The sequence below is a fragment of the Pseudopipra pipra genome, chromosome 3 (genome assembly GCF_036250125.1).
Source record: "Pseudopipra pipra isolate bDixPip1 chromosome 3, bDixPip1.hap1, whole genome shotgun sequence".
NCBI classification, from domain to species: Eukaryota; Metazoa; Chordata; class Aves; order Passeriformes; family Pipridae; genus Pseudopipra; species Pseudopipra pipra.
The window spans coordinates 55,631,593-55,647,160 of record NC_087551.1 but is presented as its reverse complement, the minus strand read 5'-3'; the positions used below and the strand labels follow the sequence as shown (position 1 = coordinate 55,647,160).

At 43.4% G+C, this 15,568-nt stretch overlaps 1 protein-coding gene across 8 annotated transcripts in view; it reads right to left on the bottom strand.

Moving 5' to 3' along the window:
- Positions 1 to 12,195: 12,195 nt before the first annotated feature.
- The window catches only part of HIVEP2 (HIVEP zinc finger 2), a 140,629-nt gene continuing 137,256 nt past the window's right edge, over positions 12,196 to 15,568 (bottom strand). For all 8 annotated transcript variants that reach the window (XM_064649301.1, XM_064649300.1, XM_064649304.1 and 5 more), the window contains one exon: positions 12,196 to 14,755. In XM_064649301.1, coding sequence (XP_064505371.1) covers positions 13,937 to 14,755 — 819 coding nt within the window. In that variant the 3' untranslated portion in view covers positions 12,196 to 13,936. The remainder of the gene's footprint in view (positions 14,756 to 15,568) is intronic.

The window sequence follows — 15,568 nt, the reverse complement described above, 5'->3', positions numbered from 1 at the left end:
TGGTCGTTCAGGGTGCTGCCCCAAGAGACTGTCATCTCCGATCAGTCTCAAAGGACCGATATCCTGAACCACCTGCATGGAGGGTTGGATCTGTGGCTTCCAGTGCACCTTTCACCTGCTGTTTCGACCCTCGCCCGTTGCTACAGGGCTTTGTGAATGTGGGTAAAGCCTTCAAGCCTGCGCAATGGATTTTTTAGGTGAGATGCAGTATGCACGGAACTGAACCTACCCTTTAATCCTAAAATTCATCTGCCAGGGCTGAGATATTACAGTACTTAATCTCTTGTATGTCCTGACTAATATACTTTACTTGGCTCACTAGAGTGCCCTGGATAATAAGGTGCCACAAGTACAACACAAAGAAGAATCTTGCAAAATATGTGTTCAGTACCATGGGAGCAACCTATCCTCCCATGATATCAAGAATAATTCCATGGGAGAGCAAAGACTTATACTTGTTACGCATGACACTGACACTTTATTCTTTAAATTAAATCTTCTTCTTCCTCAGAATACATAAAACTGAAGGCTGAATTTTGTAGTTTGCTCCTGTTTCACATATTTCATTTTATCCTTGAAATTTCAATTCTTCCCCTAGTGAGTTAGAGTCTTAAATGAAATATTCGAAACAAAGGCTTGAATGATTTCTTGCTTGTAAGCAGTTGAGTTCTATTTGAGGAACATTCAATATACCAAAACTTCCAAAAAGCAATTCACTACAAGTTAGAAGTCAGTTTCAAATGTTTTACCTGGCCTCATTCTCAGCAGCAGCCAGCCCCTCACGTACAGCTCTTTGTTAAAATATCTCTTCACAGGTTTGGATATTTGAACTTGGTCTCCACACATATGTATATATATCCTACTATAAGAAAAGATCCTTCCAGTCTTTCTGTGGGTTTTTGCTATTTCCTTTATTGTTATCTCCCGCTCTTTCAGTTATCAACTTGCACTTTAAATAGACCAGTGTCCTATCCCTGACTCCTGGGAAACTGTGAACTTTGTTCTTTTTTCAGAGCCTTCCTCTGGTCTGGACATTTGTAGCCTGGGGCTTTGTCCCTCCAGGCCTTCCTAAATGGCCTCCACATTTCTGTGCTGATGGAAACAAACATCTCAAAGCAGGCATTATTTCCTTATACGCTATTGTCAGCTGTAAGTAAATGGTCACTAGGCTGGTGATGAAGGGCAACCATGAAAAACTGTAGCACTAAGACAATAGGAAATTGTGTAAAAAAACCTGAAGCTTGCTGTGGCACCGTGAGTTTGCAGCACTGAGGGTTATGATAGCAATCACCATCACAATGTTGAATTCAGCGAGGTGGAACGAATGGATTTTTAAAGACGGCTGTCTATGGTTCATTGAAATCACATGTAGTATAAGGAGAGATATATACGGTCCACAAAAGTACGGATCAGTTTTTGGTGGTTGTTGATTTATTTTGTACTCACCTGGAAACCCCAGAAAGTCAAAGAAAAACTCAACTCCAGGCATTTTTTTTCCCATCCAACTGCTCATCAAAATAATGCAGAATTAAAAGCCAAATCCTCTGTTGAATTAAATCACAGCATCTCTGTTGTAGGATCTACACCAGCAGAGATGAGGCACTCTAGAGGGCTGCCTTGTACTAGGGACAGGCTACGTCTCCCCAGGGTCTAGGAAGCATGCTCCATGAGGAAATTTGGCCTCCAGCACATGATAGAGGGTTATCTAACCCTGGAGCTTGGAAACAACTACTGGGTTTTCTGTGCTAAAGAAATAGGGTTACCCATTACACTGCCACAAGTGTTGTGCTTGGAAGGATGCACTGTCTGAAACAAAATCTTGGCCAAAGAGGCAGACAAAATCTGCGACTAAAAGAGCTTACAAGTTAAGGCACAGACCATACAATGATTTTAAGTATATTTAATGAATGGGGCCTCTCTGGGTGTGTTAAGCACATACATCTCTCTCGGTAGGACCAACCCCCTGGAAATTTCTCTCTGTGGGAGTTTGCTATAGAGACACAGTTTTTCTATTCTCTTGGTCTTTTCTTCTTACGAAGCATTTGCACACAAAACCTCCCACAGTTCTTCCTGAGGAAGAAAGCCTTTGGAGGGTATGCGGAGAGCTCAGTTTTTCCTTCACAATGAGCAAGACAAACACAATTAATGCACAGAAAGTAAAGCCTTTCCCCTCAGGAGCTGGAAGCTCCTTTGCTGGCACTCCCAGCTCTTCTTAGCAAGCACCAAGCATTAGTCATGAACATGAACTCCCAAACCCCCAGCCCAACTTGGGTGCATTTAATGCTACATAGCACAGCTCTTATTCATGTTAATAAACACCCGTTCACTTCAGTAATCCCGTTGATGTCATCAACATGAGCAAGAATTGCAAAATCTAGCTGCTTTTAAGTAGCATTGTGTGTTACAGGGTTGGTTTTAATGCGGGCGTAAATTTTTATACATTCAGTTGATCCTGTTGCATCATCCAGCTGAACTTTGGGTTCTCAACCAAGGGGATAGATTCTTGTTCATCCCAGAGGCCAGTGCAGTCTCCTGAACTTCCCTCTACCTTCCCAGAGGATTTCTGTGAATACAAAGCAACAGCCTTAATAGCAACTCACTCCTTAGCTTCAGTCTCTGATATCGCTTTAAAAATTACTGACAGCCAACTCTCCTCTATCATTGTTCCAGACACCAGCAGAAACCAGGTACAAAAGAGGGAAATAACAATTCCAACTCAGATATGCAATCTGAATTCCTAAAGTGCAAAGAGTTGTATGTATGCTGTAATGCAAATCCTGGGAGGTAACGTTTGCCAGTAGTTTGACTTTTCACTAAGATAAGAAGGAGTAAGCATACACCTGAGTTATGAGTTGAGCTGTTTGCCCCTCTTCAGTTCATCCAGCCTCCTTATATGTCAGATTAGCTTGTAGCTAGGCAGTAGCTTGAACTGCAGTGAGAGAGGCAGGAGCTGATATGACTGTGGCTGGACATTTTGGACAGGCTATAGCCACACACAGTGACTCTAAATGCATTTCCACTCAGAGAAGCAGGTGACTTACCAACCTTGCGGATCAAATAAGGTGAGATGCTGTGGGATCAGATAACCACTTAGTCAATACAATGGCCTTTTTCCTAAGTACAAAGAATGCCTGTCAAGAAAAGGGCAGTGGTTCAAGCTGTGGTTTAAGCACTGAGTTTTCCTCATAGGGGACATGAACAAGGCTCTGGGCAGGTCTTGTAAATCCCATTGGAAGAGGGCACAGCACAAAGCAGACTCCTCGCAAGTCCTTCAAGGACCTTGCCCACCACTGAGCAGGACTACACCTCTAAGGAGGTGTGTCGGGACTGAGCCACATGACAGCCCTATACTGTGCAAGCAGACTCACACTAGAGGAGACTCAACAGAAGGATGCAGGAAGAGCTGGAGCTGGGAGGACACATGAAGCAGGACAACATGTTCCAATGGGGTGTTCATTGTTTACTCATCATCTGGTGTCCACCACTGAGTGAAGGAGATTGATTGACAGCCTACCCTATCAAATAGTGTTTGCACCTCCACTGCTTGCACTGTATGGATTATGTCACGGCTGAAGGGCATGTGACCATTTTCTTCTACAGGACTTGAACATGTAAGACATTATTTCCTGTTGGACCAGGGCTAGATCGGCTTTGCCCAGCAGGGAGACCCAGCAAATCTGTTTTACCTGTAGTATGAGGGGATTTCATGTGGGAAGGAAGGGGATCTTGATAGCCTAGATTTTGACAAAGTTCTTGGGAACCTTCATGTGAAACACAGAGTGAAGGCCTGGAGAAGTTAGGACAAAAATAGGAAAAGGGTGAAATATGGACACAAGGCAAAAAGAACATGGCATCTAGGGCTCAAGAGTCAAACTCATAAATTTATGGGCCCCTGTGCTAAAGGCACAGCTATGCCCTGGGTACACAACACAGCAATGGGTGCACAGGCAGGTAGTTCTTTATGTGGTTGCAGGGAGTCCTTGACACGCAGCAATGACAGTAGTCAGCAGGCAAAGAGCTGTGAGCCCTACACTAATGGTGCCAAAATGAGTCTGCTCACCCCCCCCATCAGTGCTCTGTTTACCTGTTGCCTTGCTACAGGCAGTCGAAGTTCTTGGCAGAAGATGGGCCTTGATGGCTCCCCTCCCCATGTTGGTTGTCATTTTCTTGGCACTTGGGTTCACTGTGTGTGTACAGGCATATGCACACACGCCCTCCCTGCAGATATGCACAGGGTGTGGTTACAAAGCACCCGTAGGGTTTCTTCCGAGGCAAGGACATACTTCAATTATTCTATATTTACATAGGACTTGGAGAACAAACTAAAGGCCAATCCTGCATATGTTAAGAAACACCCTGAAACCAGGAGGGAAACAAACAGTACTGAGAATCGTGTTTTAATAAGTCGCAAGAAGAAAACAGCTTGTGTAAGGTATGAAGTCCCTACATGAGCAGACTGAGTGGACCTATGCCATTGAAGGGCTTTGAAACAGACAGCCCATGATGGTAAAAATATTGTTCACTAATGTGCATGTAAAAATTTTTCACAAGGAGGTGGAAACATCAGAAATAACAATAGCAGCATCTGTCTGAGGACAGTTGCTACCTTCTTATAAACTTTTTTCTTTTTTTTTTTTTTTTTTGCATCTGGTTCCATTTATGACTCATACTTCCCAAACAAGCCATATGTTGCTACAGAAGGCCTTTAACTTTGCTTGATTTGTATTGAGCAGTATTCCTGGCTGTCAGCCAAGCAAATGTAATAAAACCACTTTTTCCATCAAAAAATAAAAATGAAATCCCATTTGCCCAGAGATTTAATTAGCAGCCAGTAAGTCATTTTGGTGTTGAAAGCATGCACACTCATGCTTTCTTATAGCCTGATTTGCACCTTCAAACTCCATTGTAGCATTTTGTTCATCATAATACAAAAAATTTCAACTGCAGATCCTATAGCATTTGAATGATGGTCATTTTTTTTGAAAATGTTTCACCCTCTGAGCTCTTCTCTTCATATGTCACATTGTGCCTCTTATATTTAGAACACTGGGACATGTATTGGGTCTTCATGGTAAGGTTTTGGTAACAGGAGGGGCTATATGTGAGAGAAACAACTCTGCAGACACCAAGCTCAGAGAAGAAGGAGGCACAGGAGGTACTCCAGGTGCCAGGGCAGAGATTTCTCTGTCACCCATAGTGAAGACCATGGTGAGGCAGGCTGTCCTTCTGCAGCCCATGGAGGTCATGGTGGAGCAGACATCCACCTGCAGCCTGTGGAGGTCCCCATGCTGGAGCAGGTGGATGCCTGAAGGCAGCTGTGACCGCATGAGAAGCCCATGCTGGAGCAGGCTCCTGGCAGGACCTGTGATCTCATGGAAAGAGGAGCCCATACTGGAGCATGTTTGCTGGCAGGACTTGTGACCCCACAGGGGATCAGCACTGGTGCAGTCTGTTCCTGAGGGACTGCACCCTATGGAAGGGACACATGCTGGAGCAGGGGAAGAGTGTGAGGAGTCCTATCCCTGAGGAGTAAGGAGCAGCAGAAACAACGTGTGATGAACCAGCTACAGCCCCCATTTCCCATCCGCCTGCACCACTGGGGGGAGGAGGGAGAGAAAATGGGGAGTAATTTAAGCTTGGGAAGAAGGGAGGGGTGGAGGACGGTGTTAAGATTAGATTTTATTTCTCAGTATCTTACTCTGATTTGATTGGTAATAAATTAAAACCAATTTCCCCAAGTCGAGTCTGTTTTGCCCATAACTGCTGAGTGATGTCCCCCTGTCCTTATCTGGACCCACAAGCCTTTCATGATATTTTCTCTCCCTTGTCCTGTAGCTGAGGAGAGATGTGACAGAGCTGGTGGGTGCCTGCTGTCCAGCCAGGGTCAATCCACCTCATGACATCGATAGTTTTAACAACTTGAATACTGAGCTGACAACTGTAATTTTTTCTGAAATAGGCAGTCTATCAGAAAACTTGTGTATAAAACCAGGAGCTGGCATCCCATTAAAGCCCGCAGAATACAGATGACTAGATCATCGTCACTGCTGATGTTTCTGGAACTAACAGGCTAGAGAGGGAAAGAGACTCTATCCTACCTATTTAAAACAGTCATTGGCTTTCTTATTCACTGCTTTTTTTAATTTAATGAAATTCTCAGGTAATGTGCATCGTGACAATACATTTTTGGTTCCTGTCTCATATTCCCCCAGGAAGGAGTAATGTTTGACACTATTGGCATTATTTTTAATACTTTAATTTCAATAAAAACAGCAAACCAAACCATTGGAGGGTTTAGCTTGTCCCCTTTCCTGGAAAATTAAGACTGCAGAAGCCAGGAAACTTTGCAAGCTCCAGGATACCAAATTTCCAAGTGCTGTTTGGGAGCTCATGGGACATGGACCAGCCAGAGCAGCCTCAAGCAGTGAATACTCCAGAGCCAGCTGCCTTGGAGCCTCCACCAACTCCAGCACTTCCCCACCAGCGGTTTTCATGGCAGCGGCCGTGGCAGCGGCCATGGCAGTCCACAGCTACGCAGTAGCAGCTAGAGAGCAAACACAGCCAAAGTTTAGGCTGCCTAAAGTAGCATTAATTCTCACTTGGATTTCTGCATGGAAATCCAGCGGGTTAGTGCAGGGCAATGCTCTAGACAGTGGCTGATCCTCTGCTCCCACAGCCTGGCAGGAATCCAACTCTGCAGAGAGCCAGCAAAAGCATTTCACAGGATCCCGCAGAGAAGGGGTAAAACCACAGGGGCATTATTCCCCTCAGCTTCTTCCCCACGCCTGTGTTAATTGATGGAGCAGGCCACAGTACTCAGCTTATAATATCACCCAGTCTCCTTCACCCCCCAACCTGAGAGATCAGCTGGATCTGAATCCCTTTTGCTCACAGTAGGGCCAGAGGAAATACAAATGGAAAAAACTATTAGACTATTTACCTCATCTTCTGCCAGAGAAGGACTGCTTCCTGCAGTACTCCATCCCTTTGCCTTTTTGATTTTTCCATTTTTTTTTAAGTTAAAAGACCCTCTCTTTTAAATGTCCGAGGAAAACTTCTGAAAGATTAACGACGAGTCCAAGATGTCTTGCTGTGCCAGTCTCATGAGTTAAAATGTCATCAAGAAATATGAAACAGAGAGGAAAAACTCTGTCACAAAACTGGTCAAAGCCTCCACTTTATCATTTACATTTTTCCTGACAGTAAAATGGAATAGGGTATTTCAGCCATGAATGTTTGCTCATTGTTTCATTCATTTTGTTTTTTTCTCCTTTCTTTCTGGCTCAATATGGATGTTGTGGAGGGAAGAAAAATTATGAGAAACAGCAAATAGAAGTGAAGTGCCAGACATCATTAAGTTAGTCATTAAGAAATTTTTAAGCACCAGATTTTCACATGTGCCCAGAATCCAGCAGTTCCTGTAGATAAGTGCTCAGCACTTTTGAAAACTCTGACCACTTCATCCAAGTGCCTCAGTCAAAGTCCAGCTCTTCTGAAAACCTGGCTTTTCTAGTACTCACTCTTTTCAAGTCACCCTTTAGAAATTAGGAATGTATATCTACTTAAGAAGAATAAGCACACAGGCTCTTCCCCAGCGTTCCTTTGTCTTGCAAACTACTGCTTAGAGGGTCAAGGCTAATTTGCTCTGAGGATTCAGGGCATTTGCATCAGCAACAAGGACATTCAGGGATCACCTCCTTCCATGGCCAAGAGCTGCACCCCCCCTCCCCCCGCGAGATCCCCCCCTTGCCCCGGCAAAGCACAGCTGAAGCAGGCAAACACCTTTGCTTCTCTAGGAACAGATGGAAACGAAGGAGGTTGAAATGGCAAAATGCCAAGTACTCTGACATTCCTCTGCAACTTTAGCAGCAAGATTTCTCATCACCTCATGGAAACAAGCCTTCAGAGACTGCACCTCCTGCTGTTAAAATGAATGTGGAAACTCCATTAGTTTCTATGGCAGTGTGTCAGCCTCTTCTTATATTCTGGCAGGAGAGGGAGAAAAGAAATGCTGTTCTTCAGTACGGAGCTGGATCTGCCCCCACTGGCTTTCTCCACCTCACAGGGTGCTCACGGGGCTGTGTGCCGCCATGCATATTCATCCTGGCTGCTTCGCTTTGCAGCACTCTTGTCAGTTCAGAGATGTCACTCATCAGGAAGGTATGTGAAAAGGCAGTTTATGTAGTAATATTGGTTTTGTTTTTGATAAAGCCTACTGCTGATCAAGCTCTCCTCAATATGTCAGCTTCAGAATGAATATTCATACAATGCAGAAAAGCAGGGAAACTCACTAGAGTAGAAAATTTTTCTGGTTTTCAAAAAGCTGTTGTTTTCTTCTATCACTGCTCACACAACCTGTAGTCCACCCTGCAAACAGGCAAAATCTCACAGGCTATTTGTATGCTTCAAAAGACCTCAGAGGTGTTAGGCTCCCAGAGTCCCTTGGCTGCCCTGCAGCAGAGCACTGGCAACACTGGAGCTAGCCTGGTGTGCCTTGGGTGAGAAGCTTGCCTGTAGGAGATGAGTTTGCAACATATATGCAGCAATGCACAGTGGAATGCACAGGAGACCATCCATTTTTCTTAAAGCTGCAAGGAAAATGACACCAAGGAACCTTGTGCAGACAGTTGCCAGTGTGGAGAGACAACAGTCCCTGAATGCCAGTTCATCCTTTATGGGGATTCCCACAGTTCATAGTCCTTTCAAGGATAAATTTCACCCAGCTCTGCCTCCATTTAAGAATATCTTGTATGAAAAGATAGAGACTTTTCTCATTTTCTTACATTCAGTCATATGCCTACTAAAGCCCTACACAAGCAAACCATATGTACGGGCCACCTCTATACTAAAAAATTAAAGAAATTCTTAGAATTTTCCTCATCAAGCACAATCATTTGGAAAAGATGTACGTACACACAACAAATCAGCTCATTATACCTCACGTAGGCATCGCATACGGGCAAAAGCCAAGTGTTTCACAATGAAAGCTGTCTTCCACATTCCTGGTGCCATTGGTGGTACTGAATCCAGTCAAAAGCAGACATACTAAAGGTAGTGCAAACACATGAGACAGATGTAGCATATATAAAGACCCCAAAAATAACTGCAGAACAAGTCAAGCTCTCCAGCACTTTCATCTTAAATCGAGCCTACAGTAAGCATATGTTCAGGGTCTGTGTTTGGTGTGTGTAATCTGTGCTTGAGAAAAGGGCACAGGGGCATTGTCACAGTAATAAACTCAATTAGTACACAGACTGCTGATTTTTTCATGCAGGCAATTAAACTGAAAAAAACCCCAAACCACCAAAATAGTGGCTAGACTAAAATGGATGATGTGCTGTGCAGGTTTTGCATTCAATATCCTGGATTTACTTTAAGGACATTCTTTAGAGAATATTGATTGGGATTTTCAGGGGTGGCTAAATGACTTAAAAGAATAACTCCCATCGACTAGTTCCACTGTACAATGAAATAAATCAATAAGGCTTGTTCTCCCTGAGCTATTTAGGGCAAAACCCAGTAAAGGATTCAGGTACTCTAACACCTAAGTTTAGGGATTTGTTCCTCACTCTGAAGCCCAGGCCATTAAGTTCTGGCCCACATCCATTGGACACAGGAGTGTTAGCCACCTCAGAAAGGAGCTGGATGTTAAGTAGGAAGCATGCTTGGAAACTGTGATCTCCAAGCTACCTAGAAGACTGAAGGCAGGGACCTGCTTTAGCTCTCATTCCTCTAAGTCTCTGCCACACCACTCTACTCACCGCTCTTCCTGGTAGCTCTCTCCCTACTGAGAAGGGCACATCCAAACATCTTTTCTTCTTGGGGACAATAGGCTACAGTCTTGACGATCCAATGAATCTTGAATATTTTGTTTCACAGTTGCAGAACTTTGGCAGGAAAGAAGACTTCTACTCCTCATGGGGTACTTTGGGCACTCTCTGCTAGGAGACTGGAAATGTCAAGTTGGTCTAGCCAGTTTCAACATAGATTTGGGTGTTTGGTTTCTTTTTAAGATATCCAGAAAGGGGAACCAAATCATGAAACTAATTGATTAATCTGTAAGAGATGGCAACAGCACTTGCCAGAAGTATAATTCAAGAGGGAGGCACATTTCATTATGTATCAGGTATTTTCAAAGACCCACTCAGTAAGGCAGGTCTCACAGAAGATCTAGGGCAAGAAATATGTACTTTCTGATATCCAGGTCAATGTGGGAGGAGAAGAGACATGAAGCAGTTCCAAGGAGAGAAGTGCAACTTGTGCCCAAAAGCAGGAAACAGCCTCAAACAAGGTGGAGCACCTTGTAAGTGGAGGTGCTACTAGGGTTAAGTGGGAGCTGACTGCAGCATTCCTGGATTGGAATTTTTGTACTTAAGTCCCTTTACTCCATTTGGGTCTGTTAGAGCTAATAATGTCCTTTATTGGTGCTAATTATTATCCACTGCTGGCAGTGTGTCATGCAGGGGGGAAGTCCTGTATTTAACATGCAATGGAGTTACTGCCCTGAGTCAGAATCTAAAGCTTCATAAGAGGATTGTGCAGGCAGTTATATGAGACTGATACGCCCTCTATTTTGCTGACACAAATAAATCCTTAAGTGACTCTGGTGACAGTATTCTGAGAGAACGAAGTAAAGAGAGCTTGCCAAAGCATCTGTATTTCTCTTGTGCTTTACAGAAAAGACATATGGATCTTCATAGAAAATTATAACCTCCTCAAACAATATAATAGGTAATTATATTCCTGACATAGAATTTTTTTAGCACATTGCATATAAGTATACTTGTTCAGTTCTGCAGTTTTCTAGAGTGCTCTGTTAAATCTCTTCTTCTCATCCCTTTTAAAACCACAGAACTTTTACATCAGAGACCTCAGAGTTACCCTCCTTTGGTCCTAACAGACCTATGTGCATCCACCCCACCAAGTATTTTGGAGGCATACCCTCCCCATCACCCTCATAGGGGCTGTCTCACACAGGCAACTCCAGTCTTGCCTGGAGACCAACACCTCTGGCTGGGAGCCGTGCAGCTACATTTTCCCCCCACACTGAGGCTGAATTCATAGGCTCAGCACAGCAGGGCACAAACATAGCCCCCCACTGTCGTCTCCACAGGCAGCTTGGAAAGGGCTGCACCAGGCACTGCAGGCAGAGCACTCATGGGATTTTCTGCCCCCAGTCCCAGTTGCTGTGCCCACTATGTTGGTTCTGAAAATTGCTCATGCCTTGGAAAATTTTGTCAGACGTGTTTGCCATTCCTCCTCCACACCCCTTCCAAAGCATGTCATCATTGATGCCCAGGCCTTTTATGGGAATACGTTTTTTTCAAAGCACTGTATGGACATTAACTCATTAAGAAAATACAATTACAATTGTAAATACCTGAAACCTCTTTAGGGTTGCTCCATTGTAACACAAAAATATCACATGTAATTTTAGTGATACTTGCTCACTGATTATTAAAAAGAAATTCCCCAAGGCTGAAAAGCTGGATGGTAAATTGCAGCTGCAAATTAATTAAAATAATCAAACAAGCCAGAGGTAACTCCCACAGAAAGAGGGCTGCTTATAAAGGCAATGTTAATAGAGAATTTACCATCAGGGATTGCCTGGTTCCCTTTTAATAAAGTATCTATGATTACCTGATTAGCTGATCATTGTGCAGAGAATTTTGTTCTCAATACAGCTGTGAAGACAAAGAAGAGGGAGGTTTTTATCAGAGCTTGTTTATTTAAAATGTATAATTGACTCCTCCTTTTTTTTTACAGAAGCATGATCCAACAAGCTGCTCACCTCCAACAATACATACTGCTTCTCCTCTCTCCAGTCTGAAATGAGACAATTTTCTGTCACATGCTTATTTTAGCAAGGTTACTATAATGATCTGGAATAAAGGTAGAACATTTCAATGGGTTTGAGAAACTAACCTCTAATGTTTAGAAGCAGTCACCATCCATTATGGTATTATGCTAGTCATATGCCATCATGATAGACTTACGACAACATACCAGCTGTGGTTCTGCCCCCGCATGGTATTATTGGAGAAATAAACTAGTTTGGTTTGATAATATATGAGAAAGTCAAAATATGGTCCACATTTTTCAGTGCCACTCACATTTTTAAGGGTGCTTCTTGTGCAGGATACTGGAACACCAATAAACTCGAAAAATTCAAAGAACACATGAAAACTAGACACCTTATGGATGTAACTGTATATTTATTTCTTTTTAAAGAACACTCCTTAAATGTATTTTAAGTCCATATACAAACTTGTTTTCACAGATTTATAATTCACTAAATAGCACAAAATATAATCCAGGTTGTTGATTTCTTTCATCTGTGCGTATGCATGCGTGTGTTTGAGTGTGTGTGTGTGTGCGTGCGTGCGTGCACGCATGCTGCTGGTGGTAGTGGTAACCCACCACACGTATTCAAACACAAGCCCGGGCTCCTCCTGACTTTCCTTTGGAGCAAACCTTGCCCAGATGAAGACCCTGCTCTGGAAGACTGTGACTCTCTTGCCCATGAATCCCATTTCAGAAGAGGCCATGGTGGCGGTGCTCTCTGCCTTACCAGCAGGGCCACACACCTTCATCCACCAGACAAGATGGAAAAGAACAGAATGGGAGCCTCCCCTGAAGCTGACCCAGGTACTGTAGTTGGAAGTGACCAGCCGTGGAGTTCATGTGCAAGGAAACACCTTTTTCTCCACTCCAAACACCTCAATGACACTCCTGTGCACTTATTCAGGAGTGAATATGCCCCTTGGTCAGCCCTCACTAGCAGGGGACTGCCACGGCTTGGCAGGGCACCGTGTGTCCAGCCAGCAGGCCGGCTCCTCGCCCAGCCCTGTGCGGCTGTAGGGGCGTTGCTACCCTGCTGCTGGAGGTCAGAGAACGGCTCATGACACTGCTGGACTCTGCCTCCCGGCAGTCAGCGGTGCCCCAGCTCCAATCCTGAAAGCACCAGCATAAGCAAACCTTGCCGGTCCCGGTGAGCTACACAGATGGCACCAGTGATGCACATATTTACATGGGGTGGAATGTTTTCCCATAGCTTTTTTAAGGAGTATATAGATCAACGTTCACATAAGACCAAATACTTTTAATATATTTATAACTGTTTTATAAAGCTTTGAAAAAACTCACAATAGCACATTGTTTTACTTTAATGCTTTACGGTACTATCAGTTTAAAATCACAATCAGCACTTAAGTTATAGTCAATCCGGCAAACAAGAGACAAAAAAAAATTACAAGAGTTAAGAACTGACTGATACATCCTTTATCTTTTTTTTTTTTAACTAATGCATAAGTGCAGAATAAGATAAGATACTCTAGTTTAAATATCTTGTTTTACAATATACATTTTGTTCTAATTACGCAACAGTAAATCCCATGCTTCACATAGAAAAGCAATCCACAACATTAAGAAAAAAATTTACAATTTATGAAACAAAGTAAATAAATATTAGTATTACAGAATCAGAGCTGTACATAAAAGCTGTTCAGTTTTAATCATATAAAAATATGTTTTAGTGCAACCTCACATATATTGATGCTGTTCTGTTTTACATCATTTAGATCCAAGTGTCCAAAAAAGGAAAGAAATTACATTTATTACAAAGCAGATACACAAATTCTAAAATATGTACAAATTACTGCTAAAAAAATGCTTATAAGAATATAAGCAAAGTAAAGAAAAGGCACAAACATCTGTACAATTTAAAAGTACCAGACCCAATAAGAATTTCAAATTTAGTTTTGGTCAGGCTCATGATGACTTGTTACTTTATCTAATTCTTTTGATATAACAAAAGTATATATAATAGCAAACTACTGTAACTTAGAACAGGCATGCTGTAAAGTTGAATACTTCTATCTCTAGGAAAAAAAATGGTGGTGTAAAGGTATGGGTGAAAGTCTCCATGCATCTCAGATCAATGTGGCTTGCTCTTCTCAGATGACAGATCTTTTCTCTCCTGTGTGCTTGATGGGGGGTCGCTCCTGCTGTGAAAGCCCAACTGCCGGATGTCCACAAAGCTCTTGCTGTAAAAGGTGGGATGGGCTAACACAGTCTGTGATGTACCAAAACTGTCCTGCTCACCACTGTGCAAGTCAGGATGGGTGGCTGAGGCACAGGTCTGGCCTGGCTCAGATCCACTAAAGTGTTTAATGCTAAAATGTGCACTTTCTAAGGGTTTCTGGTGAGGCTCAGAAGGCCTCTGCAGCTGCTCTGCCCCGTGCAGAACGGCTTCTTCTGTGGCGATTCGCAGAGAGGCTATGGCTTTTGTACAAGTCTGTATGTTCTCCTCCTGCTCCCTCTCGGTAGCCACGACGCTGTCCTCCGATGTGCTCTGTGCCAGCAACAGCAACGGCGAGGAGGGCGTGCTGGAGGGAGTGCTGGGGTGCAAGCTGTGCGGAGAGGTACGTTTCTCATGGTGCTTAGAAATACTATATGATTCTTTTGTAAGGGTTTCCACAGTTCCTCTTTGCTTCTCCTCAGAGACCTCCCTCTGCAGGGCCAAAGTGGACGGAGAATGTAAACCTGAAAGGGCCATGGGTACCGAGTGGACCATCTGGATACCCCCAATAGGCATCATGGGGATAGGTGCTCGGATCTGTTGCTGGGAGTGTAGTGGAAGATGACTGAAGACATAGTCACTCGGACCTTCGGGGAACAGGCTAGACCTGCGGTGCTCCATGCCTCCTTTTTCTCCATATATGTTGAAGTAAGGTGCCTGAGACAACCCCCTTCTCTGTAACCAGAAAAAAAAAAAAAGAAAAGAAAAAAAAAGAAATGTCAGCACTGCTACTAGCAGAATTCTTGTCTGGCTGCCAAACCACCTATCTGCTTTCCTGCCTAATACAACCTCCCTTTCATGAAGCACCTTTCATGCAGATGGATCCCAAAGCATTTGGAAATGCACTAATTGCATATCCAAATAACAGAGGAGGTTTTGCTCAGCTCAGATCTACAGGGCTCATGCCTCTGAGGTGAAAGGTAGCAGCTAGTTAAGAGAGCTCAGCAACAAAATGCAGCAATTTAGGTCAGGAAGTGAAGAGTATTATATTCAACTGAAACTTTGAAGAAAACTTGGGGTAAACAGATTTTCATTCCCCCAGAGAAATTTAGCCTGGAGATCCATCTTATCCTCGTTTTTGGAAAACTGTGCTGGCATTTGCAGTCAACACTGGGTATCAAGACTTTGTTACAGAGAAATACACATCCAAATGACCCCTGCTTACTGCCTCTGCTTGGCATAATGGAGAAAATCTGATGGCATGTAAGTATTTTCTGCCTTCTGAAAGATTCTGCTCTTGAGCCCCAGAGAAGGCACTTGCTCCCTGTGAGCTTTACCCAATCCCTGATGAAAGGGGGTGGGTATTTTCACGGAAGTTCAAGTGCCTCTGTGCAATGAAGATACAAATTTTTCCAGTTATTGAGACAATGAAGAACCATTCTGGCCTATCTGCAGTGTAAACAATAAATAGTAACAAAAGCACAGGCTTTGCTGTGAGCAAAAGTGATGATTCTGTCCCAGGGAGACTCACCCACTCATAATGGGACT